The 27856-nt window shown below is 32.7% G+C and overlaps 2 protein-coding genes across 4 annotated transcripts; one reads left to right on the top strand and one right to left on the bottom strand.

Moving 5' to 3' along the window:
* Nucleotides 1–592: 592 nt before the first annotated feature.
* LOC6563214 (autophagy-related protein 2 homolog A) lies at nucleotides 593–22871 on the bottom strand. 3 transcript variants are annotated; one of them, XM_001990736.2, is made up of 20 exons: nucleotides 22626–22871; nucleotides 21953–22274; nucleotides 19742–20880; nucleotides 18306–18577; nucleotides 17941–18088; nucleotides 16856–16938; nucleotides 15946–16100; nucleotides 14637–14757; nucleotides 12600–12904; nucleotides 11541–11704; nucleotides 10580–10684; nucleotides 9702–9784; nucleotides 8290–8422; nucleotides 6772–7410; nucleotides 5724–5950; nucleotides 4003–4812; nucleotides 3806–3933; nucleotides 3197–3351; nucleotides 2619–2762; nucleotides 593–1146 (listed from the first exon to the last, which is right to left on the bottom strand). In XM_001990736.2, exons 1-20 carry the CDS (start codon nucleotides 22788–22790, stop codon nucleotides 916–918), a joined length of 5529 nt encoding a protein of 1842 aa, XP_001990772.1. In that variant the 5' UTR covers nucleotides 22791–22871; the 3' UTR covers nucleotides 593–915. The 3 variants fall into 3 exon arrangements, with proteins under 3 accessions (XP_001990772.1, XP_043070830.1, XP_032592892.1); XM_043214895.1 differs by lacking the exons at nucleotides 15946–16100; nucleotides 16856–16938; nucleotides 17941–18088; ... (2 more) ...; nucleotides 21953–22274; nucleotides 22626–22871 and adding an exon at nucleotides 15431–15508; XM_032737001.2 differs by lacking the exons at nucleotides 593–1146; nucleotides 2619–2762; nucleotides 3197–3351; ... (4 more) ...; nucleotides 8290–8422; nucleotides 9702–9784 and adding an exon at nucleotides 10051–10499.
* Nucleotides 22872–23562: 691 nt separating this feature from the next.
* LOC116805393 (28S ribosomal protein S5, mitochondrial) lies at nucleotides 23563–27125 on the top strand. The gene is made up of 2 exons (XM_032736915.1): nucleotides 23563–23761; nucleotides 25923–27125. Exons 1-2 carry the CDS (start codon nucleotides 23629–23631, stop codon nucleotides 27002–27004), a joined length of 1215 nt encoding a protein of 404 aa, XP_032592806.1. The 5' UTR covers nucleotides 23563–23628; the 3' UTR covers nucleotides 27005–27125.
* The last annotated feature ends 731 nt before the right edge of the window (nucleotides 27126–27856 follow it).

Genomic DNA, 27856 nt, shown 5'->3' with positions numbered 1-27856 from the left:
AATACATCACTTTACGCCACCTGTCGGCCAATATTGAAATTTAAGGGGTTAGTTTTAAGAAACAACTGATTTGAAGGAGAGAATTTGTTTTGTATCAGTGTAAATAGGAAAAGAAGACGGCGAAATGCAAAGTTTTGACATCCAGAAAGCATCACTTTTTCCCTTGTGATTAACTCAACAACCGTCTCCTTCTCCAGCCTTTTTTATTAAAAAGTGGACAACGAAAAGAATTCTAACCAGTATAAACAAAACGATCATGCACTGATGCACTATTATTTGATGATTATATGGGTTATGTATTTGCCTTTCTTTTAATATAATGCAACAAAAAGAAGCAAACATTCCGATGGCACATATTAAAGGTCGAAATATGCTTGCTCCAGATTTTTGGATACACTTGGAGATATTTACTTTGGTATTATCTGTAACAGTGCTGCCATCATCAAGTGTCTGGGAAAAGAACACACTGAGAAATTTGTAATAAAGCGAATTCGATATGTGCAAGAATTCATCTAAGGCAACCCAAAGTAAGTTCGAAAATTGCTAGCTTTATGTCAGCATTATTAAGCATCTCGGCACAAACCAAAGCAAATTCTAGTCCTTATTTTTATTGATTGTTTTTTTTTTACATTAGACCTTACAGGCTAGTGAAAAAATTCAGTTGTTCGTTTAATTGTATTCACTTTTTTGGCCATTAACCTCTGCTGTTTATTAAAATTCTTTCTTTTTTTTAAGTACAGCTGTACAAAACTGTTCCAAATTAACTTAAATTTAAGGATGTAAGCTCGACCAATATGCATTACAACAAGACTTAAGACAATATAATATATTGCTAACTTCATGCACTGACAAGTTTTTTACAAAATCCATACTTATATTTAAAAATGTGTTAAGAAATTTGTTGCCTTATTTTATTTAGTTCTTTGCATTCTTCCATTTATCCGTTGCTTCACGTTTTGCTTCCGGAACAAGCGAACTTTTTGCCCCCCCTAAAATGTTTGTAGTCGCTTGCGTTGCCAGAACTGCCGGACACACAACTAACTGAGGTAGTTGCCTGACAACTGCACCAACTGCACCACTATATCCTTTTTGGTCGTGCTCCACACATGCTGCTTCCAATAATGTATTCGCCGATTCGTTTATTCCCTGTAAATAAAAATTAAGATACAATTAGAGAGTGATACAATTTTGCCGACAAGTTTTGAAAGTTGAACGTTTCGATGCAAACCACTATCTCAGAACAATTTGTTGGAAAAGTTATCAGAATCGTACACTGTATCATGCATCTCCCAATTGAATCAGTTAATAGATGACATCTTACATTTTTCAAGTTTCCGAACATATATACTTTTTAAACTTTTACACTGTAGTATATAGACTACACTAAATAAAATAAAAACATAAATACCTATAATATTTTTATACAAATATCTTAAAATTTCGAACGAAAAAAAGAATATAAAAACAATGTTACTGTGGACTGACTTCAACAACGATATACCCTGAACACAGTCGTTATATAATATATGTATATTGCCAAATTAATTTTTTAAAGGTGGAACTGAAATCCGCGGTTGTCGACAAACGCGTGCGTACAAAATTGTTACTTATATATGCTTATACACACGCATATTAAAGCTCCCTTCACTTATCATGCTGTTCCCTTCTCATATATGTAATATTAATGTGTTTAGAATAAGCTTGCACCTGCCGATCGAAATATAACAATATGTTTTAGCACTAATTAGACAATAATTAATTTAATTTAATTTGGAGATGAGGAAAGTCCAAAAATAGCCAATAATATAGAGCCTCTACTACATCTACCTCCACCAACATCAGCACAGACTGCTCTGCACTCGGCTTAACTGCAAGGTGATCTTGATGAGGTTGTGCTGATTTTCAGGCAGATTGTGCAAGATACATAAATAAAAAAAAAATCGATAAAAATCATTGTTATTCTGCTTATGAAAAATGTAAAAAAAAAAACCTATTTAAAAGTATAGTAACTGATTTAAGATAAACTGAATTCATAAACGTAGACACTAGAATTGAATTTACTTCCACAGGCTTGGCTGTTCGGATTTGCATACTATATCAAAATAAAACTTAATTAACAACTCTTCTGTTTCCTAACCGATGAAATACAACTTATAAATTGTAGCAATATAAAGATAAGCCAATTTTAAAACTGATTGGAAGTCTTCATCTAAAATGTCGTTTTTATTGCCGTGGAAAATCCGATACAAGCATAAGCGACATAAACTTAATCTGCACTTCAAATACGAACATTTCTATTCCAAATTTTAAGTCTCTACATCTTGATGTCATCGAGATGCGTATTTTGATGTACGACTAGATCGACTCGACGATTCGATGCGAATCAAGAAAGTTTATAACATCCTTCAACTTGTTGCATACATTTGCACAACTTCATAACAAAAGTACAAGGTATAAAAATGAAGAGAGAATTGGATAGATGGCAGACAGTAAGGGCTTATTATACAACAGCTAGTTCATTTGTATAAATAGGTATGCATATAATGTACTCATTTCCTGACAATATTCTTTATGTATACAAATATAAATAAGTTTATGAACTTTAATTGGCAATTTACCTCCTTTACGATTGTGTAGGCATTTGCAACCCCTTCACGTAAATCCTTGGGCCGGCCTTGTCGTCTTTTACCATGCTTAGGATTACGCCGTCTGCTTAACGATGGTCCAGCAGACAACATGTCAAATGTTGTTTCCGCTGTAAACTAAAAATATCGATGACAAAGATATAGTATTAAAAAAAAATTCTCAGTATAGGACCACTACACAATATAGCTACCATAAGAGCAAATTATCGAAAGTTGAATTTTAATTTGATTGGTCGAGAAATACGTAGACATGTCTACCTTCCTTATAAAATATAACTACACAATGCGGAATGTGGAATATTCAGTTCACACGTAGTAGTTAAAGCAGAAACAAATAAATAACTTTTTTTAAACTTAATAATACATAAAAATATTTCAAACCCCATTTAATGAAACTTATACTATCAACTACTTAAATTGGGCCGAGATATAGTTCCATCTGCCTCCTACTTACATTTGTACAACTTCATTTGTTGTACCGTCATAGCCTAGCCATTTTGTGTAGGTGTCCATTTATAATTATTTTCAAAGTCGATTTAAAATATATTTACCTGGAGTAAATGAATTATTCTTGATGTTATCTCAAGCGCTGCAAACGCTGTTCGGGCACTGAAACTTTGAGCACCTAGTTGAAAACCACGGATTATTCTTCCATCTTTGTTATATTGTTGCAATGGAAGTCTAAATAAGTCAAAGAAGCCTTGAACTGAAATGAATAAAACAATAATAAATACATTATATTTAAGTCACAATGCATGGATATATCTATTATTATATTATATGAAGAATAGAGAAAAGTTTTATATTTAATATTGTTCAAGTAAAAAATTATTAAAAGTTTCAAATTAATTTAAAAGTTTTGATTTGATTCAGAAGTTATGAATCGAAAATAATGATTAATGTGAAAATTATATTTGTAGGAACTGATTTTATTGACACTTTCCTCTTTCAAAACTGAAAAGAATAATAATGATCTTCACTGGTCATACATTAAGTCTAACCTGGCAGACTACAAAGCAGCCACACAAAAACAAAGAAAATTAATGGCGATTATGAATATATATTTATATTATATTGGGTCGAAGATACCTCCATCTGTCTTTAACACATATTTGCACATCTTCATGATACAATATTTAATAGCATAGACGAATACTTACACAGTTGCAGAACAGCATTGGTTGGTCCGATTCCACTTAATATATTTGGCAATTGGTTTCTTTTAATGTCTTTAAGCCATTCCTTACAGACAAATTCAAATAATTTGTTCCAACCTAAAAGCCCCCGCCTGAAAACGGATAGATTAATAATAAACAGAGTAAACAAGTTGTTGATTAATTATCAATTTTTAACTTACCGATTTATTACTTCACGTAGACATATTCCAGAACCCTGTAACTGAGCAAGTCCCATTACTAAACCAGTTATTGGACCCCGAGAAAGCTCAACTCTTCGACCATGGTAGTCAAAGCATATTGGTAACGCAGGACTAAATACAAACTCCTTAAAGTAAGTGGGATGTACATCATTTGGGGAACAATCTTCTGCAAACTCAAACGTTTTCGAGCCTTCATCTGAATCTAGTTCTTTTTTCTCGTTCAATTTGAAATTATGCAAAGCATTCGATATTTCATTTACAGCCATCATTGGATCATCATAATTTGCTACATTGTCCACATTATCACCAGTGGACGATCCTTTCACTAAAGCAGAAAAAAATTCTTCCAAAAACAATAAAGTGTCTTGGTCAATATTAAGTCTGATGGGCAAAATTGAAACTTTTAATGAGCATTCCTCTGCTCTGTTTTTCTTCACATTTGATCGAACGTTCAACGCTTTCACTGTTATCATGTTTCCGTCGTTTCTCTGTGGTAAGCTGTTCTTATTTGAGTGATAAAGAAGCTTATTAATATCTGAAGTGAGTAAGCGGTCTCGAATTTCTATATCCGAAATAACCAACACTTGTCGAGACGCATAAACGGATTGTTTAGGGTATGCATCGTGGGATAAGCGAATCTTCGAGAATTGAATTTCGACAAGCACATCTGAATTTCGGGATGTATTCAATTCATCACTGGCTGCTTTTTTTAATTTTGTGTGTTTTTTCCTTGGAGCTTGTGATACACCGTGCTTATAAGTTTCCGACATACCAATGCCTGTTGTAAAACTAAAATAAAAATATGATATTATTTAGAGGGAAATAACTATTTAATTATATAATTTGGAAAATATAACTATTGATATAAATATTAAATAAAATAAAATTGTATAGTCAAATTAGTGAGTTGTTATTCGATTATATAAACAGCTGTTTGAGTTTATTTTGTATGCCCGAGATTAATAGCTGCAATTTATTTAATAATAAAGGCCACTGACAATAATATAATTATATGAGACCTCACAAAAAATAAAAAAATGTCAATGCAGTTGTAGTTGTTGGGAAGGTGAAGCCATGCCTCTACAGTTCATTCTTTATGAAGCCTCTGGCATACCTATATTTTATTATTATTTGTTAAAGTGATCCATTAAGAAATAAATTTGCAAGTTAAGGTATTAATAACCTCAAACTGATAAGCATTAATCTTGTAATTTTTAAGATTCGGTACTTGCTATATGAAATTATTTCCTCAGATTTTCTTCATTATTAATAGTCTGTAAGAAATAGTTTTGACTGCTGCCCAGTGACTAAACAGTTGTTGTTCTTTTTAACTAACGACATTTTGGCATTCGATCCATATCGTTTTATATTAATGTTTAATTGTGGTAATGATTTGGTTCTCTTGTGAGATGATTGATTTATTTGAAATTTTCAGTTTCCGTTTTTCATACGATCAACTGAAAAATAATTTTCATAGATCTATAAATAAAAATTCAAAACGGAATATCAGAAAAATTAATACCGTGGATTAAAAATAAAATAAAATAAAATAATTGTACAATCGTGCAAACTGATTATAGAAAATTTACTCGACGTGCGTAAAAATGTCGTAGCCATGAAATACCTTCAAATATTAGTATGAATTATTATATTAATAAAATAATAAAAATCTCAAATATAAAACACTAAATTGCACATACCTTGATTTATCCTTTTTTGTAGGGCTACCAGTTAAATCTGGAAAATCTTTTCCTCCAAACAAGTGCCATGTAAATGTCATCTCACACAGTGTATAACTTTGCTCAGGTATTGGAAAATGTACAGGAGGCCGTAGGACATCAACTTTTTCACTTGGTAAACAGAAATGGTTGTCAACTATTTGAAGTGGGTCTTCAGAAACATATATTTGCTCAACTCCAAATTTATCCTTTAGCAGAAAATAAGATATAATCAACATATTTGCTTAGATCAAGTTTTGTCCTTAAGTATAGCAACGCAGGATATTTAAAAATATTTTAAATTCACACAATTAGTTATTTTAGTTATGCCCCGTAGATAATATAAATTATTATAATTTTCTCATAAAAAGAGTATTGCATTGAAGGCGACACGGACTAACCCCAAAAGGTATGTTTAAATTCTTGATCAGCATCAAGAGTCGTGTCAATTACCGTGTCTATTTTTCTTTTCTTTTTTCAAATTCAAACTATAGTTTCAGTTTATTTTCATAACATTTTAAATTTCATTGCCCATATCATGAGTCTCGGATCTTTGAATAAAAATATTCTTTTCACGTGTTTTGAGCGATAAAAAACACAATATCAACAAATTCAATAAACTTTGGTTTGATAACGATGAGAAGACGATTTTTTCGTAGTCCGACCCATCATCCACATCTAGAATATGCAAACTTAATATAACATCGGTACTTGAAGAATAATTTCCGTATAAAAAAGAAATGTTTATGATTTTTCTATCCATTTGTAAGCCGTTAACAATTAACTCATTTATATTTTGTAACTTCAACACATACCACAAATGACTGTGTATACCCCATTGCTGGCGAAGCTTTTTATGTTTACTTTTTATAACCCTTTTTTTTTTAAATGCGTCAAGTGTATTTGTTTGTCAATAAATATTTAAACAAACCGATCAATTTAGTTAACCGAATGTATTGCAGAGATTAAAAATGCAGCAAACATAGCTTTAGCTCAGAAATGTTTATTAGTTAATAAAAAAATAACTTACCATAAAAAAAATTTCCTCATCGTGTATGACATGAAAGTCTCTTTCCTCTAATACCTGCGCAGTGGTAAATAAAGTAGCTCCAAGATCGGCTTCAACTTGTGGTAGAGCATTTTTTTCGTGTTGATAACATGATTCAAGCATTACATTGGATTCAAAGTCTGAAATATTGCAGGCATCAAAACTATTTTTGAATAATGATGTATTTTGTTGGATTTCAGTTTCATTTTTCTGTATCACATTCATTTTTGTAGATAAATCTGATGGCGAAGTTTCTTTTACATCTTTTACAGCATCGGCCATAAGTATATTTATATGTTTTAGTGTATCATCATTATTCTGATCATTTCTGTTTAATGGGCAATCATCAGGTTTTTCAGGGCCAACGCTATTCTTTTCCTTTGACATTAAGTCTTTATCGTTTGCAATATACGCAATAAGTTGTGCTAATGCATCTGCTGCGTCAAAGCACGTTTTTAAATGCATGTCATGAATTGAAGACCGCAAGTCAATGTTAGGATATAATTTACTCTGATCATTCAGATGTATTGAAAAATTAATCAGTCCCACGCTTAAGACTGGGACTAAGCCAGAACAATTTATGTGAGCCAATTGTTCATCAATGACGTTGCCTCCTTGAACCTAAAAATATGTAAATATAAATTCATGTTTATTTATTTTATGTATACTATTTAAAATCCAGGAAATACATAATTTAAGAAATGAATATAGAATAACTAATATTAAAAATACTAATTAAAACATTTTAAATTTAAAATTGTAAAATATGTATAAGGTATTAAAATATTAAATGATGGAAACCTACAAAAAAACGAATCGTGCCAATCTTAGTAAATTACAGAAAACACTGACTTAGTTTGTTTGGTAGATTTTTGGGGATTAGAGCTTCAATTTGGAAGATTCATATGCTTCATCTGCGATCATGTGTGCTGATCAAAGTTGCGGAAAAATTAATTACGATATTCGAAGCTGAGCAACCTATATAATAGGCAAAGGATTATCACAAAAAAATTGACGCTAAAACTTCTTAACGAAAGGGAAATCACAGTAAAAATTTATACAGGTCAAACTATAACTATATTGTCTGCATTTGCTAGGATATTGAATTACGATCCGAGCTGGCTCATAGATGGGCGAAAATGAAGATGTAAGAATAGGAAAATCGATTCAACTAATTATAAAGTTGTAAAGAAAATTAAGGATATATATGCAGAAGATTTTCTTCCCAATGACTTTTATACACTGATATAAAGAAAAAGCCAGTAAAGGTGTAAATTCATTAAGCACGCTTTTTTCCTACAATTTTTAATTAATATTTAGATTGCTGCTAACACCTTTTAAGAAGTGGAAAATTTTGCGGGCACGCCCGTTCCCGCATCAATAAATTTTGAAATCATAAGTCAATAACATTTTTAGAGCTAGACTTAGAAAATTTAAAACTAGATTAATGACAATCCTTTTTCAATTGTCGATAACTTAAGATATAAAAGAATTACTTACTGTTGGGCCAATAGACAGAATACAGTCTTCAGTTATCATTCGTAAAGTACATCCAGTAATTGGATATATAATGTTGCTGCTAAAGGAGCAATATCCAATATCAAGTAATGCCCGATATGCTAGATATTTTGGCCTATAATGGATATATTTAAAAAGTATTATTTATTGTTTAAAATTGATGTAAAACTGACTTTTTGTAACCAACTTCAGTTCAGGCTGACTAATTAAACTTTTTTGCTTTGATAAAGTGGAGTAATATCATAAAATCTTTATTGTTGCGCCACATCCATTTTCGCAAAACTTCATCTTCTCTCGCTGGAATGTTGGGAATTTTAATTTTGTTTTTTAATTTGAAATGCATTGAAGAGACATCTCCATCCAGGGTTTCCTCTAAAAACTGGACATTTCTGATTTTTTAAAGCGGATTGTCGGCAGTTGTGGCCATGACTGGTGCCAATTTTATACTTTTGGCATCAGTATAATAACGAAATGTTCCTTTGCCTGTCAACCTGCGGGGGACTTCCCAATAACCAGTATCCTTGTTCCGATCGCTCAAATATTCAATACCAGAACTTAATTGGTCTATTGTCTAAACGTAGAAATAATTTTTTGAATGTCTTCGTAATGAATGTTTTTTTTTATAGAAAATTGGTTGAGATCGACAATATTTGACTGTCAGATTATGTCAACAAAATATATATTATAGGAATGGTATAGCGAATCGTCGAGGTGACAGCATACTAAATGAAGTATAAACATACTCCAGTCAGCCGGAAATGATTAGTTTGAATTCTGATACTGAAATTGTTGTTAAGCTTTTCATTTAAATCTCTTCGTCTGATATTTTAATTTATATGCAACATTTATCTCATATTAAAGGCATTTCTTCACATTTGCGAGGCTATGACTGATTTGTTGTTTTAGGCGGTCTTAATTTCCCTAACAGCGAATGGTAATTTTTACTAGCACAAGTTTCCTCATTCCTTCAGATCACTATGACTTCTTAGATCTTTTGGAGTTTCAGATCAATTTAAATTCTTTATTTGATTAATAATTCCCATACTATTGTTGTTTCTAGGCAAGCTCCCTAATTAGTTGCTGAAAATGTATGAAATTTTAGCATTTAAATATCTTTCCGGGTCTAAAACTACCCAAAGTGATTACAATATGCTCGATGCTCGATGTTAGTTTTGTAGCGAAACTGATTGTTGTATTCTCTACCACACAGTTGACAGGCTCAAGTTAGGTTCATACGGACAGACGAATAGTCGGAAGACGGACTACACGACTAACGCATAAATTCAATATGTGCTGGATTTATACGAATTGACCAAAAATACTATTTTTAGTGTTCGCTTAGTCAATCTTATCAATCAAGTTTATATTATTTTCCATTAAAATAATAAACTTACCGATACTCCATTGCAAAGTTCCAAATATGGCCCTGAATTTCCGAAACAAGCGCATATGGTTCGTACGCTTCAATAGGAAAGTCCTGAAATAAAAAATCTTTATTCTTAAAAAACAAGTAAGCGAGTGATGACAATACCCATTGACCATTCAAATTTCGTAACACAATCTCTAAAATTAGAGGTGAAATAGGCTTTCCCCAATTTTGCATAATCTTAGGAGGAGATTCCTTTAATTATAACTTCTTAGTTTGGTAACTCCAACTGCGGGAGGTATAAGCTTTTGCGATATTTAGGGGAGTATGCGTGACTCAAATTTTTTTATTCGCTTTTTGAAGGATGTTAATAATAATATACATTTCGAGTTTTGTGACTAGCTTTCGAATTGCTCTATCCATTTATACCATTAGGTATTTTAGACTTTGGAGACGGTTATTTTTTTATTGACCTTTAAGAGCAGTTATCAGTAATTTTTCGAAATTTTATTATTCTATCTCAAATCAAATACTGTTGCAGATATAGGCATTTCCGATTCGTGGTCCGTAAGTCGATTTTTAAAGAACTGCGTTCCAAGTTTGATGATTCTGGCTTGTTTTGTGATTCTACCTCAAAATTTGTGGAATACATATCCATTGTAGATTTCTAGGGGCTGGAAGACTGGGGGCATCGTTGGTGGACATGACCGATCTTTGAAAGACGTCACCAACAAAATTTTGCGTATGTAGCTTTAAAATGTTATAGTCATATTTGAATTTTACCGATTTGCGATTATCAGTTATATAGATTTTCTATCCCGTTTGTCTGATGTAGGTACACATGAGAATATGTTCTAAGGTTCAAGTCTCCAGCTCTAAGGGTGTCGAATAAAAAAGCATACTTACAGTTACATTTAAAAAGTCGATTAGTTGATAAATCCAATGATTTACTGAATATTCAGGCTTATGCCATACATTGACCCCATTTATTCCAAATGCAAGCTTTATTCTCTGTAAAATAAAATAAAATATATTTATTTTCAATTAACTTCATGATTGTACTTAATGTTTTTAGTATCAGGCTTAAAGGAACAAGACTATGAGCATTTACATTGTATGAATGCATTTAATCGGTGGTATAGGAGGTGCAGGCAAAACCAGATCAGCGACAGATAAAGATGAAAAAGGAAACGATTTTTCGGCCCGAAACCCAACTCAATTTAAGGATTCACTACTTAAAATGGCGAGCAATAAGAAAATCAATCATCAAGGAAAGCGGTACTCACTGGACATCAGGAAGAACCCACAATAAAACTCTATTGTTAATCTGAGATCCAAAAGGAAACTTGTTTAAGAACTCTATAAGGAAGATGACGTTAGCCGTCGTTGTCGTTTACATCTAGGCTCTATGACTTTTAGGCTTATTAAGGCCAAAAATACTGCACTAAGAAATTAGGCTTTACGACTTTGACTGGGATGATCCAATTCTAGATTTCCTGTCAATCAAATAGTCTTCTGATCATATTCGGAGGTTTCGGATGCACGCTTCAAACTAAGATACGTTAGTAGCCAACAGAGTTGGAGATATCCAACAAATAAATTCAGACGTAACTTGCTTCTATTTTTCTTCCACGAAGTAGAATCGAGAATCCAACTTAAAGATTCGCTCGGACATTATTGCTTTGTGGTAAGGGCCAAATCTAAGTCAAGCACTCGACAGCCAATACAACTGGACATTCAACGTATCTGACGCAGGTATGCTTCAATAACACATAACCCTATCCAAATATATAATTTTGTTTGTATAAACCATTGATGAGAAAAAGCCGAACAATATAAAGAATATTATGTTAAACATTTTAATTACCTTTAAGCGTTTATCTGGTTGCTTTTTTAATTCAGCGACAACAGATACCATTTCCTCTCGATTATTTGTCACCCTCTGTTCATTTGGAAGGTTACAAATTATCCGTTTAAGATTTGTATCAGTAGCATCACTCCAAGCATTGGCCGATTCACTCAAGATATTTCCTGCAACATGAAATATTGCGTTAATAAAAGAAAAAAGGAACAAGTAAAAAAGTTCTGAGAAGAGAGATCTCGACCCTGATCATAATTTCTTGCCTATACTATTCTCAAGCCCACCCCAGTCCCTAAAAATCAAATATACTTCTTTCTTCTTTCGGTAACTTTCTTCGAAGATCGATATAAGCCGATATACCAGATGGTGTAAGTCCATAAAACCATATGCCCCACACAATTTGAAAGCCAGGCACTAGGTGCACTATGCTCGACTTACTCGGGTTGCATCTACCGGTTGCATAGTCACCGGTAGCGTAGATGGTAACGAGGTGTGGAGAAATTAACGCGACGGTTGACCTCGAAGTAATAATGCCAGTGATAGCAATAAATATTTCAACGAAAGGTTGGCAAGGTTAGCCAACTTTCTTAGCGTAAAATGGTGAAATGGACCGAACAGCAACAAAATTATCTCCAATGATGGTAACTAAACACCAGGATCAAAGTGATTACATCACCTTTCATCACTACTGGTAGCTAATACTGGCAAGCCTTACTTAGAGATCGAGTACCGATCATTAGCTACAGATTCGCTTCACCAAACTGAAAATAATTATCACTCCGCTTACAGTTCACCTGTGTTTATTTGGACCGACACACAGACGGTCATTGCAATATCGAATATCTTACGAATATCTCACTAGATGGGATCATCTGAATTATTATTATTATTCTGCCTGAGAATGCGATAATAATTTGAAAAACAGACAATTTTATTAGAAATAACATATAGATTAAAGCACGTTCTTCTGTAATATCCCTCATACCCACTGTGCCCCTGGGTGCCGTGAATATAAAGAGACCAGCAACTATAAACAGAATATGTTAAATTAGTTTTTAAACTTACCACAGTGATATACATCAATTTCTTTTAATTGAGTACAAAAATAGCTTAGATTTTTTTCATTTTTAAGGCCAGTAACCGAAAATAATCGAAATTCTTTTATATTGCATTTCAGTTTTCCACGAGAAGATGTTTGTTCTTTATTTTCCAAATCACGAATATCCGTATACATGAGTAAGATCCCTTCTTTAACACATAATTCGAAGGAACAGACGCTATTTTCTTCTTGTGATGTAGCAGATTGCGGCTCCCACATTAATAAGTTCCAATTCAGACGGTTATAAATTATTTCGTAGAGATCTTTAGATCTAAAAACAAGCAAAATAAATTTTTACTGATTTTTGAATTTGTGTTTAAAAATGAATAGTAATAATAATAGGGAAAAGAAATATGTTAAGAGAAATAATGGCCATCTTAGGCACGCCAAGAATTCCACATCATTGCACTGCATATTTATATGATTTATGTTTCACGAATGGCAGTAAGATAATATTTCACTTGATGCATTCGCTTTCGACGTCATTAGCAAAAAGATGAGCATGTAAACCAATTTAAAATCGGACAACCGGACAGACGAACATGGCTATATTATTCAAGAATCAAGAATATTGAACCTTCGGTTATCCCGAATTCAAAATAAAAAAATCCGTGGTTAGGTTTGAAATATCGACAAGACTTAACATTTTCAAAACAAGGTATTGTTTTACATTCTATATACATAAACTTGAAAATGATTTCCATGATTGACATTTTAGTTTTCACTCTTACATTATAGTTCTGCATGAAAACAACGTTTTTTTTTTAAAAAAAGTTTTCTACCATTTTTATTTAAGCAGACCGTAAATTTCAATTGTGCTGGAATTTTGGGGACCAAAAAAATGTTGGTAGAGTTTCCTAGTAACCTTCCTTCCAAGTTTGGTAAATATAGCTCTTAAATTAGGGGAGATATGGGCTTATGGGAATTTTGGCGACGGAAGTGGGTGTGGTTGAAACTATAACTCTTAAATTCGCTTTTCACGGATTTTTGAAGGGTGTTACTAGCAATATTCCTTGTATATTTGGTGACTATATCTTTAAAATTGTGTGAGATATACTCGTATGATTTTATCCATTTACACTAACCGATTTGGGGAGGCGCAGTAGGCGTGACCATCAATTTTGATCGAAATCTTAAGGGAGTCACAAGTAACGTACTTTCTAAATTTGGTGAATCTAGCTGACAAATTGTCGAAGATGTGTCTAGGGTCTAAGTTCCTGGAGGCGGCGGAAATTGTGAGAGATATGCGGTTGTATCAATCAGGTGCGGGCGTGGCCATAAAAATTGATTATCTGTTCTTAAAGGCAGCTACCAGTAATATACCTACTAAATTTGACGGCTCTAACTCAAAAACTACGGAAGCTATAGCCATTTTAAAGGGGCAGTGGCCTGGGCGACATGGTGGAGCTGGGCCTAGCATATGCCGATCTTTGAAGGACATCACCAACAACTTAACAACCAAATTTGGTGACTGTAGCCTTAAAATTGTGGGAGATATATGGCTTTATCGATTTGCGATTATCGATGTTATCGACGGACAAACAGCAAAGCGATCGTTGCACAAAACTAATATACTATCAGAGTATAAAAAAAATGATCTGACTCAATCTCGATCGCACTGAGGGTTTGTAAAAAATTTGTATTTGTGTGCTAAAAAAAATGCCTATTTATACACGTTGAAATTTTGTTGTATCCTCAAGCTGATGTGTCCAGGACAAACACAACTGATATTGGCAAGGATTTTTTGTACTTGGAAACCAGTCCAACTACAACTGAATCAATGAACTATTACAATTACAAGGCTCTATTGCTTTGTATTGCAATGAATGGAATGTGAACATAGCTAAGCTACATTATTAATAGAAATAATATTAAAGAATTTTGTTGTCACGCTTAAACTTTAAGTGCTTAAATGATTTCTTATTGATGATGTAGTAATATCAATAATTTATCTTCAAGGACATATTATTATACACATACCACATATAAAGAATTTTACTCACTCTAATACAATTTTAACTTTTGGAATAGAAACCAGAATTTTCAAATTGGATGAATCCTTACAACCTTCACAGAATTCATTTATTTCATCAGTGTCTCCAGGCAAAAAGAAATCGGTCTTGTCTAAAAAAGAAAACCAAAATAATATGCATAAGATTAGGCATCGCAAAAATTAAAATAATTTTCGAAACTCAAGAAAAGCAAGTCAATCACAATAAAGCTAAAGAATTATTAGGTTACAAAATATTTTGTGATACATAAGCTCAATGATTATACCCAATATTAGGAGACGTCTCCCACCCCATTAAAGAAGCAGGAAAGGGTATTCACCGGTAAAATACGTTTAAAATTTCTTAACTCTATCTCAAAACCTATGGAAGATATAAGCATTTCCGATTTTTAGGGAGTTCAACACTTTTGTCTGACGGGGGTACATACGAATACATATTGGGGTAGTTGTGCAACGATCAAGGGATCACGGCACGTTTCCTCAGCGACTGCAATATAAGCATTATGCCAATCTTTATATTGCCCAGCAGTTGGAAACTTTAAGATAAGAACAATTTTTGTATAGACAATCCTTGAGCTGTTATTAGAAGACAAATCGAAAATGAAGCAACGCAATATACAAACGACTGTACTAAATTCCAATACACAGTCCTGCTAAAGCTACCAGCAATATGATCCACAAATTCCACAACGGAACTATAAACTCGATTGACGGTACAGTATATTACTAAAAACACTGAATTATAGTTGAAAGTTTGTGGCATATAAATGTATTGCGTTGACATACGTGAAAATGTTTGTCTTATCATCATAACTGAGTGTTCTTCAGAGTAAGAGTTGCGCAGGTTTCCGTATCTTCGTCCTATATTTTTAGCTTCCTTAATATATGACTTGCTTCAGACTCTCGGTTATGTATGATAATCTATACCGATGATAATCTAAGGTATTTAAATTAATTAAATATATATTAGAAAATAGATCATATGGTATCCTTGTTACCATAAATCATAATCGATTTAGAAGCGGTTTCTAAATCGATTAATTATGCCTTCCCTTTAAAGTCAACTGGACTTCCATAAACTTAAGATATTACATAAATTAGTGCATTTTTCGACTGTCTTCATACACGATACGTATTTGTTAAGTTTGTTTGCTTATTTGTACAGAAGCAAAATTAGCTGTCTCAGTTTTGACACAGTTTTAATATATCGATTAGATGTGGGATTTGAATTTCCTTTATACACTATTTATCATTTTGCTTTGCAAACTGTGTTTTATTATCAGATTCGAAATATTTATTACCTGTACTCTCGTAAAGTCCGTCGATATTAGATGAATAACCATATGAACATTTAGAGCTGAAAGGTGATTTACATTTTTGTCTTGCGCTGTTTTCAAAAGATTTAGCTTCCTCGTCCTTCGAGATATCATTCGAACTGTAGACTCTTACAACAATTCTGAAAAAATATTCAAAACAAATTTTCATTATTATTTTGAAATTTTGAGAATTTTATGGTTAATGAAGTGCTTAACTATCAACTCTCTGAACTAAGCATACAAATCAAAAAGAGATAAGTATTTTAAAGGACCGGCTCAATAATGATGAAAATATTAGAAAATGCGGCAGCAAATAATGACTACTGGTTATGGCTTATTGAATTTCATTTAATTACCTTTTTGTACACTAGACAAAAATAAAAGTTTCAGGAAGACATGCTATCAGAAGAAATTATAATAGGTTGGGTTTTATTATGGATGCACTCGTAAGGTGTAACTTATAGTTTTGGTCCGGATATATTGAACAAATGCCAGATCTTAACAATGCTGATTAAAGAATTTAAATATCTCTTTATTATTTACCATGTAGATTCTCTTTGTGCATCTGTAACGCAGACATGTTATAGTCTATATTGAATACGAACATAATAAAAATACATCACAAACCACCGTTAAACCCTCTAGGTCAATTAAGACAATTCTCTGAAGTAGCTTAAAAAGAAACCTATATATTACAGAAAGAACTAATAAAATAAGAACTAATAAAATAAAAATCTCATGTGCCTCCGTTATTAACTCTGAATGGGCGAAGACTGAACTGCTAAGACTTTTTGTCGTGTGTAAAACATATGTGGGTGATTTAATTAAATTTTAAATGGCAATATAATTTTTAGAGCAAATATAGTTATAAAATGTGAAACAGGTTACAGCTTACTTTTCCATGTCAGCCGGCGACTTATCCAGTTTATTCTGAGATGAACATTGCATGATATGAATATCATTCTTAATGCCTTCATCCTGAAAACATAAAATGTATATTTTGTATAGAATGTGGTAAGTAACCATAATTTGATTTATTAAAATAGTTTGCTTCTTTCATTTAATTTAATATCCAATCAATTAACCATTTTTAAACTTAAAATTTTAGCACTTCCAATAAACACGTCATACAATACACGCTATTTATGTTTACTCTGCAAATGGCCGCTAATCAAATATATTTACGAACAGTTGTTTGAAATATGCTGATGAGGCACACCCATGGGCAAGAAAATCATCGGTCAGCGAGACGTTGTTACAAAAGACCCGCTGAGTAACTCAAGCGGCTTCGCTAGATGCGTAAGCTGCACTTGTGGAGACCAGCCGGGTCTTCTGTGTTCCTTCAGTTCCCATTATACTGACGAAGAGGCAAGATGGCCTTCTTTATAAATTATTACTGATATATTAACGATCTACATCACTAGCCGAGCCATGTCCGTCTTTTTAAGCAAGCAGCTATTTGGATACTAGGGCTGCAAGCATTTTTAATTATTTTGATTACATAAAATTAATTAATACTTTCAGTTTGCAGTTCTATGGCAAAATATGTATTTAACATTTATTTTCAAGCTAGTTTGCATTATTGAGTACAGAAACAGTTCAAAAATAAAATAGAGTAGATTTTAAATAATTGCAAATGCACATCTAATGCTTTTTGCGCTTTCGCATGTCTACATCGACTCAGGTGTTGATCTTGATTAAATATTTAAGCGGTCGGATATCCTTATTCTATCTATTATATACTGTTGGACAATTTCATTATACCATTTTTAATCTTTTTGAAAGGGTTAAAATTAGTACCCTATCCGATGAGTAAATTGAAGCTAGTCATTTGAAATACTCTCCACTCTGCGTAAATTCTTATAAAATATTGCAAAACTTTTCCTCAGTGTATATATTATCTTTAATACTATTTTTTGAGAAGTCTGCACATTTTTGAATACCGTTAAAACAAGACGATTTCTTAAAACAATTACTTACACAATAAAATCCTTCGACTTTATCCACAATTACACAAATATATGATTTCCACTGAACTAATACATTTCGGAAGTCTAATAAGAGATAGTCGCTTCGTATATTTTTCGTCATGGGGTCTCGAAGTAGTCCGCCGTCTATTACTGGAAACCTAATTTATTGGTAAAAAGAAGAAAATAAATAAATATATTGCAAATATATATGCATTTAGAGATTAAATTATTAAAAATGTGTGAAAATTGTTGTGCATTTTATTCTTATATGTATATTTTAAAATTATACATATGTTTATCCAAGACAAACATTTTTAGAATAAGAAGGTAAACTTAACTTTCTGGCCAACCAGTGTAACAGTGTGTTGCACTTACCTTAAGTTTATTTTGAAAGAATTACATTTAATTTGCACATCCATTGGATTTGAATTTTCCAGTACTACCTCATGAGCATCCAAATCTATAAAAGGCGATGCACTTATTAGAGCACTTAATCTGTCATAAAGTGAAATATCCAACTCAATGGTACAGTCGTCTAAGGTGCATTCAATTGTGTTACTACACGTGTTGTAGTTCTGCTTAAAAAGGTACGACGAATTATGAGACAAAGTAATTTCTGGTCTAGTGTGGTATCCTTCTTGACAATTCTGAAAATAAAAACGTAGTGTTATTTGTTATCATTTTAAATCTATATTTTCATGCTTTTTTCGAAGAAAAAAGTGTAACTTGGAGTAAGTTAACGATGAATTAAGATGTGTTATGATAGTTTGATCGAGTTGTTTATCAATCTAAAAGTATTTCGTGAACTAAAAGAGAACAGATTTGTATGAAAATATGAAGTTGCAAGTGAGTAGGGCAAAATTGTATTCCATATTATGAACCTACTACTTAGAAAATGTGAGAATATTCTACAAATACTACTTCAAAACTGATTATGTTGTCCATCACAATGAACAAAAAGAGAGGGAACAGAATAGCAGCACAATTTTGAAACCTTGTCTGGCACGAGTACAGACAAATATACTTTTATACCATTGGTATCAGAGTATAAAAAGAACAGCCTCGACTTAAGACAAAACCGTGTCAATAAAAACATTCCCAGTTCCCAATTTCATAAATTGTATACAGACATATAATAATATATAGGTAATATATATATATCTTAAGCGTCGGTATTATTGGAATCGCACGTTTCAACATGTTAATTAATTGCTAATTTCCTTCGTGGTCGTTTTGCATATAATTAATTATCGTTAAAGAATTTATTACATTTATTCTATGTGACTCGTTCAAAGTTTCATTTTAGACTGAACTAAAGTTTGTTGCAAACTTAGCCTCTATTAATCTTAGAAGATTTTACTTAAGAGCTTGTTTTATTCCCTTCTTAAACTAGAGCTTAAAATTGCAAAAGGATTTATATTTGTGTGTGACTATATGCGCTCATAGATTTCGGAACTCTGCACAAAAACATTGATTTCTGCTCGCCTAGCACGCTTGATTAACATTATATCAAGCTATATTCCAATACAATTAGATAACAATATAGTAAGGAAATTGATCGAATAATTTAAATAAATTAGGCATGTAAGTAAGTAACTCTTATAGTCTCTAAAACAACCGGATAGATGGATCGACAATCATATGAACGTGACTATATGAAGTCGGCTGTTAATTCTGATAAAGAATGTATTTAGCTTATGAGGGTCGGAGACAGTTCTGTCTGCCTGCTACATAAATATGTACAACCTTATAATAATCATCACTTAACCATTAACAGTGGGTACAACGCATTCAAATAGGTCAATACTCACATTTTTTCTGTCAAACAAAATGAGGTGACTCTCGATGTTGTCAAGTATTTCACTGAAGTCAAAGGTCGTTGCTGACAATGTACTCTTTAAAGTTAGCTCATTACATCGCCTCTGTTGATTTCCACTTACTAATAAGGAGGATACCATAATCAGAAGATAGTTACTGTTTGGTATTGGTATATATTGTTCCTTCAAGGGATTTTCCATATATGTGTTTGGGAAAAACGTATTTGCAATTTTCGAATAGTTCTCGAAACTTTCATTGCTATATACACTGCTGGTCCCTACACTACTAGTAGTATTTTCAATAAGTATATCATTGTGTAAGATAACGGCAACAATTTTAAATATTTGCATTTTAAATTTTAAAATTTCGCCAGATTTTTCTACAGTCCCGTTATTTAATTGAGCATTGCTATAGGACGTTGATATGCTATTGGTAGATGTCGAAGATATATCAGAACTAGATATTTTGTTCTTTTTCATATCGGTATATAAAAATTCTGATTTTTTAAAACTATCTCCTTCAGGACACCACTCTCCATCCTTTTCAACAATGCCAGTCATTTTTGTATTGCAATGTGGATAAGACAACTCAGTTTTAAAATCCGAAAACTTTTTTAACATCTTATCTTTTGGGCGCACATCATCAAATCCCTTCAAAATTCGGGTAAGCAGATGCGTTTGACGAGGGGTGAGCATAAAATAAATATCATCTATTATAACTTCCAGGTTGATTTTTGGACCAACTATATTTTCGGTTTGTTTTACGCTAATTTCAAAATTCTGGCACCCTTTGAATTCCACTATTTTACATAGGCTTCCAACAGATTTGGTGTCTGTCTCCGCAGTATGGCTTTCACTATAAATAAGTTCCGAAGTATGAATCGTTAAGTCATTAGTAACTAAGTTGTGCTTAGCAATCATTGGTAAATATTTCAAATTTGGAGGCTGTTCCGTGCTGTCATCATTGCTTCCAAAGCCTTCATTTGATGATGAATATTTTCCATATCCAGTTTGATTTTTATATTCAACATGCTTAGCTTTAAATGATACAATAAGCTTTTTGTCTGACTTTGGCAGTGTGTATTCGATGTTTATCGTCGTATTGGTTAAGTTTGCATGTATACGATTCAGAACTGAAAAATATATAAATATTTGCAGAATAAATTAATAAAATTTGCATTCTAACAATTTTTTCATTGACAAACAATTTGATTATAATAAATATCAATATGTATTTTAATGGGGCTACTATGATTTTAGTTTCCGCATCACTTCGTCGCTTTCCCTTTGCATTCACAACAGACGTATTTTTCTCGCGATGTTTGACAAATTTTGTGTTTTATCGTTGTTGTTAAATATTTGTTAATTTTTTTTTTGTATTCTTACTCATTCATTTTTCCAGTAATATTAATATTTATATTTCAATTAAATTAAATATTTTTTGATTAATATCATTGACTTTGAGAATAAAAATTAACAGGTTCGTGCAAATAATAATATAGGTTTTGTTTACTACTGGATGTGTGATAATGTCTCACACGAAAGATCAGCCAGCCATAACTACCGTATTATTCACCTGAGTACAAATAAAGTTTAAATTTGCCGTACACAACCTGTACGGATATAATGAGTTTGATGGGACAGATTTAGAAAGGCTTTTGAGATCTACTACTACTTCTCGGTAATCGAAAACGATTTTAAAAAATAAAAACTTTTAAATCATTTGAAGCTGTTTTTCTCTTGATATATAAAAATTTTCGTGCCAAATTGACAAACTAACTAATCTTGCGTCCTTCTAGGTGATGAAAACAACATAATTCCCATAATGTTATTGCTTCTATCGCTGAAAAAGTGCCTGATTTTAAAAATGGTTAGCAACGCTGATGCAAATCAATATAATTTAACCAAAGCAATAACTTCACTGGATGCAACTGCTGCATTTCCTAATATGATCTTTGTTGTTATTCCCTCAAGAAACATATATTTATTTTAGATCTGACCCCTGATTCTACATCTGATGATTTTATTCAAGTCAGATCTAAAGGCAAAGCTGCGGTACAAAAATTCAAATTTTCGTAAATATTTCGATTTTGTACGCAATGTTCGCGTATTAGTATAATATTTTCCAAGGATTCAAATAATCGTATAATTTGCCAAATGCGAATCATGCGGTTCACTTATCTCATATATTATATTATTGCTCACCGTTGTCAATGGTTTCAGCAAACTTTTCCAACCCAATCAAAGCATTGTTGTGATTTAAAAATGGTATGTCATCATCAATTTGCTTCATGCATTCTTCGGCCATTTGCATCGAACTACTAACAGATGACCACATCGACTCCAACATAGTTGTTCCGCTTTGGCAACGCGTAACTGGTCTCAGAGTTATTGTCAAATTTGAGATATTGAGTAAACTGTCGTTGGTCATAAGAGCATTCCATGGAACCATTGCCGTCAAACATCCAATTTGTCCAGAAACCACTTCAAAAGCCCAGCCCTGTCCTTCAAACAATTCGTTGAGAGCCTAAAAATAAACATTGTTAAATATAATTTTAACCATTAAATCAACTTAAATCCTAGAGAGCCCATTTTTGATATGCAGGCGGAAACACAAGATCAAAAGATTGCTTAAAAAGGCATAGTTAGTAATGATACTAATACCTGGTTGAAAAGCAAACACCAATGTGTGGGAGCTAAAATTCACACACTATTAAAAACTATTTATCTGTCCAAATATTTTAGTGCGTAGAAAGTGAACACTTGGTTATACATAATATTTTTTTGTATGCCAAAGTCAAATTTTCTACTTTTCCTCAATTTAGGTATCTGGCATGTTATAGAATGAAAGACATGAGTAAAACTAAGTTATACTTACATTAACTTTAAGTGATATATTTTCCACAACAGCTTTTCCATTGTAAAGATCCACTTTTAATTGTTCCAAGTTGAGATTATTTTCAAAAAACTGTCCCAAATACCTTTGCAGTAGGTACCTGCATGTCTTCGTCTTTAATCCGTCCCACAGATTAAACCACGACATCTTTATTAATTGTCAGATTGAAGTAAAACTTCATGTAGTAAATATTTACACCTTTGTTTTTATTTTCCTTTCATTGGAGATGTGTTGTTGACAACAGGTTATTCGACACGAAATATCGATCAGAAATAATATCGATACGTAAAAAGTACAATATATATCGAACATGGTCGCTCTTCTTCTTATCACACTGAGCAACATCTTGTGGGACGCTTGGGAATTTTAAAATATGTGAAACACTGTTCACATAGGGAAAATTAGCATCAGTATCAGTTCCAGCTATTAAGCCCAATTTACAGATTGACGAAAAATATCGCGTGCGAAATAACAATATATTTCGTTTGACGAACCTAAAAGTAAATAAAAAAGTTTGCTGAGGCAACATTCTATGGTGGTTTGTCGAAAAATATATCATTATTTTGACACCGTCGAACAGCTGTTCACAGAATCCACAGGCCAAAAATTTATGATTGATCTCTGAAAAGTCAAAGGTGGTATCTCTGTGAACGGACAATTTATTATAATATTTCAAAGAAAATTAAAAAAATTTAATAATCTTATACATTCGAAGGTTGTCATTGCAGATCATTTTGAATCTCCTCTTCCATCTGCATCGACAAGCAAATCTTGCATAACAGCAAATCATTAATAGTAACTCCCATTCATGTGAATAGCCTATTCCGAACCTATAAATTAAATTATATTCGATATATCGTTTTGAGCATCGGATGGGGAATCGAATATAGTATCGCATTATCTAAAATATCTGTTGGATGCGATATTTTCTTGTTTTTTACCATACCTAATACGGCCCTATTTTTGTTTTATAAGTTTATACAAGATGGGCAGCAGGTTGTTGTCATTTGTTGCGAGTAACTGGAAGACTTCTGCATTAAGACTTGGAAATCATGTAAACTTTCTAAGCGTTCCATCAACATTTTTGTTTTCCCGAAATACAAGCTTTTTTAACAAATGTAAGTACACGTGCTATGAATAACGCTTGTGATCATGTAATATAGCTACAGCACATCACGACTACATCCCTAATGATATATGTATATATAAGAGAGCCATCAGTTGTTCCTTTGAAACTTATACGTTATATAAATCATCCGTTTGGATAATTTTGTTATTCATGTCTGATGTTATGGGAAAAGTTTAAATTGGTGAATGTCGCTGAAAAGTTGAAAACAAAAAAAAAGGAATGCAATCAGAACAATTGGTAAATTTTTGTGGACTGCGATTAATTAGCATATTCTGATGTTGATATTTTTTTGCCAAAATATCAGGAGCATTTAACAGCAGATTAATCTGAGATGACTACAACTTGAACTAGTGACATATTATTTGATTTAATCTCATTTCGCGCTATCCGCTTTTACTTATTTATTTACAATAATAATCTTCAAAAATGAAAGTAAAACAAATTTATTGACTCGAGACACATGAATGAAAAAGTAAATCCTCGGACGTAAAACTAGGTATAAATTTAACTCGGGTATTATACTCGACTGAGCCACCTTCAAAACTATACTCACAGAAACACTTAAACCTGTCCGCACAATTACTCATAAAAGCGTTCACAAAAATCATAATGCAATAATCAGGCTTATGGTTGGAAATCTGTCAAGGACATGAATAATTGAATATCAAGCTAGAAGACGACTTAAACAATTTCGCCCAGAACAACTCGCTTCACGAACTGCTGTTCCTAGACGACCACGCACTGCCACACGCCCTTTCAAAGCACTCAAGTCTCTCAATACTCTTTGGTTCCAATTACCCAACTAATCTCCTCCAAGTAAACAAACTCTTACCATATTAATATAACCTAATCGGACATGTTTTGAATTGAGATTGCAACAATATACATATCCATCCCTATCATCTTTTATTATATGTCTAGCTCTTATAGTCTCTGACATCTATTTGTTCATACAGACAGTCTTAACTAGATCAAATCGGCTGTTGATAATGGGGTCGGACATGCTTTTTTTAAATTGCATACCTATGTATATATTTATTATTTCCTTTGTTATCCATTTTTGAACAATTTTAGGTATAAAAACAAAAGGAACACTTTTCAGGTGGACCTCAGTCCACCTGCTGACATTTTTAATTTAAAAAACTGACCGAGCTATATGATATATGTATTTTCAAAACTAGAACGATCTAACCCATTTTTTAAACTTTTGTATTGTACCATTACCGGTAGCGCACCGTCAAAATTAGGGGACCAATATGTAACCGTAAGATAATATGTGAAGTGTACTTTGCCAATCACTTACATTAAATAAGTGAGGTTTCCCCTGCAGGATTTATTTTCACCATTTTAAGTGCGCGTTGCTTTCTTGCACCAATGGTTTACTATTAAGTCTAGTTTTGCTCACGAACCTACTTAGTAACCCACAACCAACTAAGCTCTAAGTACAAATTACCAAAGCTAGACCTATTCTCCAGAAGTAATGACCAGCTGCCTCGTGGTGCGTGTTATGATGGTACCAACATTTTGGGAAATTAGAACACACTGCTATTTTTAAACCGAAAAACACTCAAATAATTGGAGTATTTTCGATTTTAGAAATTAAATGTTTTTTCGCTCTAAACTCTTAAGCATCCGGCTTGGATGCAAATATTCGAAATAATAGTGTAATCGAGCTCAAAGCTAATTAAAAATCACGCTTGAACTATCCTTAAACATTGTATTATGTTTTAGTCCGGTGAGCATTGCGATTAGCTGAATAATTCCACATTCTGTATATCCGATTTAAAAGTTCAGACCAAATGAATCTGTGTATTATTAAGTGGATAATTGTAGAGGTCCAAAAAGGTTATGCAAGTATGAAAAGGTATCTTTCAATATGCCATTGTCTTACAGTTGTAGAAAATTAGTGATTAAAATAGGACAAAAACTGAGACGTTTCGCTCTACAAACCGGGTTAAGTGGTCTCCTCTTAATATTTAACATTTCGTTATTTTATTAATCTGCTTTTCTGCCACTACTCCAGTGGCGAAGAGTGTATATCATATTTGTCACGCTGATAATATATTTTATTCCTTAATTATAAATTATATAAACATTAACTACTGTTATTACGTTGTTTAATCGGTAACATATTCTATTTTGTTTTGTAGTACCTGCTGAAGATATATGGCGCGGAGTAACAGCTGTTAGTAATGCTGGTAAAAAAAGAGGACGCGGAAAGGGGACAGGAAGAAAAATTGCGAAGGATCTTAATAGGGGTCAGACAATCGGATTCGGAAAGAAAAGTTTAATATGGCCAGGTTTAAATACACCGATTCTACGCGGAAACGAACTTATTCAGCAGCAAAAACAATCGGAAAACTTAGATAGAGAAAAAAACATAATTAGTTTGCGGGACTCTGTTGGTAATTTTAAACAAACCAAATTAAACTCAATTGATCGAGGATGGTCTGGAACAAAAATGCCAGGCCGCAGTACTGGTCCGCCGGATGCTGTCGGGGAGGATGCATTTAATTCATTTGACACGCGTGTGTTGGAAAATAAAATTGTTTTTATTATGAAAGGAAATATGGGAAGAAAGCGAAGATATTCGGTTTTATCTGTCACTGGAAATTCGAATGGATTGGCTGGTTTTGCAACCGCTAAAGCTCCTGAAGTTCGAACCGCTCTTCGGAAATCCAAAAATCGAGCAGGACAAAAACTTATAGCCATAAATCTTTATGAAAACAGAACGATTAATCACGACTTTTACACTGGTTTCGGAAAAACTAAAATATTTGTTTTTAAGAAACCAGAGGGTCATGGTTTGGTATGTCATCGGGCTATACAAACTATATGCAAGGTGATCGGAATAAAGGACCTGTATGCGAAAATTGAGGGGTCAACAAACCTACAGCATATTGTTAAAGCATTTTTTATCGGACTTATGCGTCAAAAGTCGTATCAAGATATAGCTAATGAATCAAGTTTGCATATTGTTGAACGTCAAATGGCAAAAAACGGATTGACGGAAATAAAAGCAAGTCCTCTATTCGATACGAAAACTGCAGGAAAAGATCGCATAATATATTTTATGCAATTCACCTTGGGAAATAAAATTGTATTAAGAAAAAAGAGAATACCGCCTTTCTATGTAAATTCTAAAGGCCATAATTTATATGAATTAAAAACAGAACGATTTCGAAACCAATCAAATGTACGTCTACACAAATTAGTAAATTCTTATGAATAAGCTATAAGCTACCGATTGTAGTACGACTTGTTTTTATTTATGTATTTAGATTCGCACATCTTTGTGCATAAGCAATAATAACAAATAAAATGTAACTTAATAAAAAAAATAATACAACAAGCAAAACATTGTAATATTCTTATTTCGATCAGGCTCGATTGAATATTGACAGAATAACAATTAAATATGTGTTATTCTACATTCTATTTTTTCTCGTAAGATATTCGGAAATATTTCAAGTATCTAGGCAAGCACCCCCTTTTACTTGTAATTTTTTTGTACGCCATAGAGTCAACCTACCAATAGCAATAAAATCCACAATTATCAAGATATAACTTTTCTATATGAATTCACTCTGGTATAACGTTAATCAACTGTGAAATTTTAACAAACTCACTTTGTAAGCATGCATTTACATATGGAACATTGAAGAACATTTTTGTGCTCATCTGGGAGAGAATTGCCTCGCTGGAAAGTGCATCAGTTCCTTCTCTACCTCATTCGATGCTTGAACTTTGAAATATATCCTTTGACTAGGCAGTAAAAAAGGGTATTAATCCACTCCACAAAATACTTGGTAAGTTTGACATATTAAATAACAGAGGTGTTACAAAATTGATCTGATATTATTCCTTATTTTTCAATATGTCTGTAAATCAGTTGTCTGCCCGCTCAGCATGGCTTCATTACAAATTGCCCAAAACCAAACTAGTCCATTTTTGATCACTCACAATGCGTTTTTCACTCAAATTCATTTTTCAAACCGATGAAAAGAAAACATTGTTAAACAAGAGAGAGCGTCGATGTCAGCCGTAACCGACTGCGAAATACTCTAATACTAATAAGAATACC

The sequence above is a fragment of the Drosophila grimshawi genome, unplaced genomic scaffold, assembly GCF_018153295.1.
Source record: "Drosophila grimshawi isolate 15287-2541.00 unplaced genomic scaffold, ASM1815329v1 contig_311, whole genome shotgun sequence".
Taxonomy (NCBI): domain Eukaryota; kingdom Metazoa; phylum Arthropoda; class Insecta; order Diptera; family Drosophilidae; genus Drosophila; species Drosophila grimshawi.
The sequence above is the reverse complement of the archived record's forward strand: the minus strand, read 5'-3'. Positions and strand labels throughout refer to the sequence as shown.

Excerpts from the sequence above, each read along its gene's own strand:
- LOC116805393 (XM_032736915.1), top strand. The coding sequence starts at position 23,629 with ATGGGCAGCAGGTTGTTGTCATTTGTTGCGAGTAACTGGAAGACTTCT. Across the intron at positions 23,762-25,922 it reads TACAAGCTTTTTTAACAAAT|TACCTGCTGAAGATATATGG; the intron begins GTAAGTACACGT and ends TTTGTTTTGTAG.
- LOC6563214 (XM_001990736.2), bottom strand. The coding sequence starts at position 22,790 with ATGTCGTGGTTTAATCTGTGGGACGGATTAAAGACGAAGACATGCAGG. Across the intron at positions 18,089-18,305 it reads TCTTTCAAAATAAACTTAAG|GTTTCCAGTAATAGACGGCG; the intron begins GTAAGTGCAACA and ends CCAATAAATTAG. Across the intron at positions 7,411-8,289 it reads TTCTGTCTATTGGCCCAACA|GTTCAAGGAGGCAACGTCAT; the intron begins GTAAGTAATTCT and ends ACATATTTTTAG.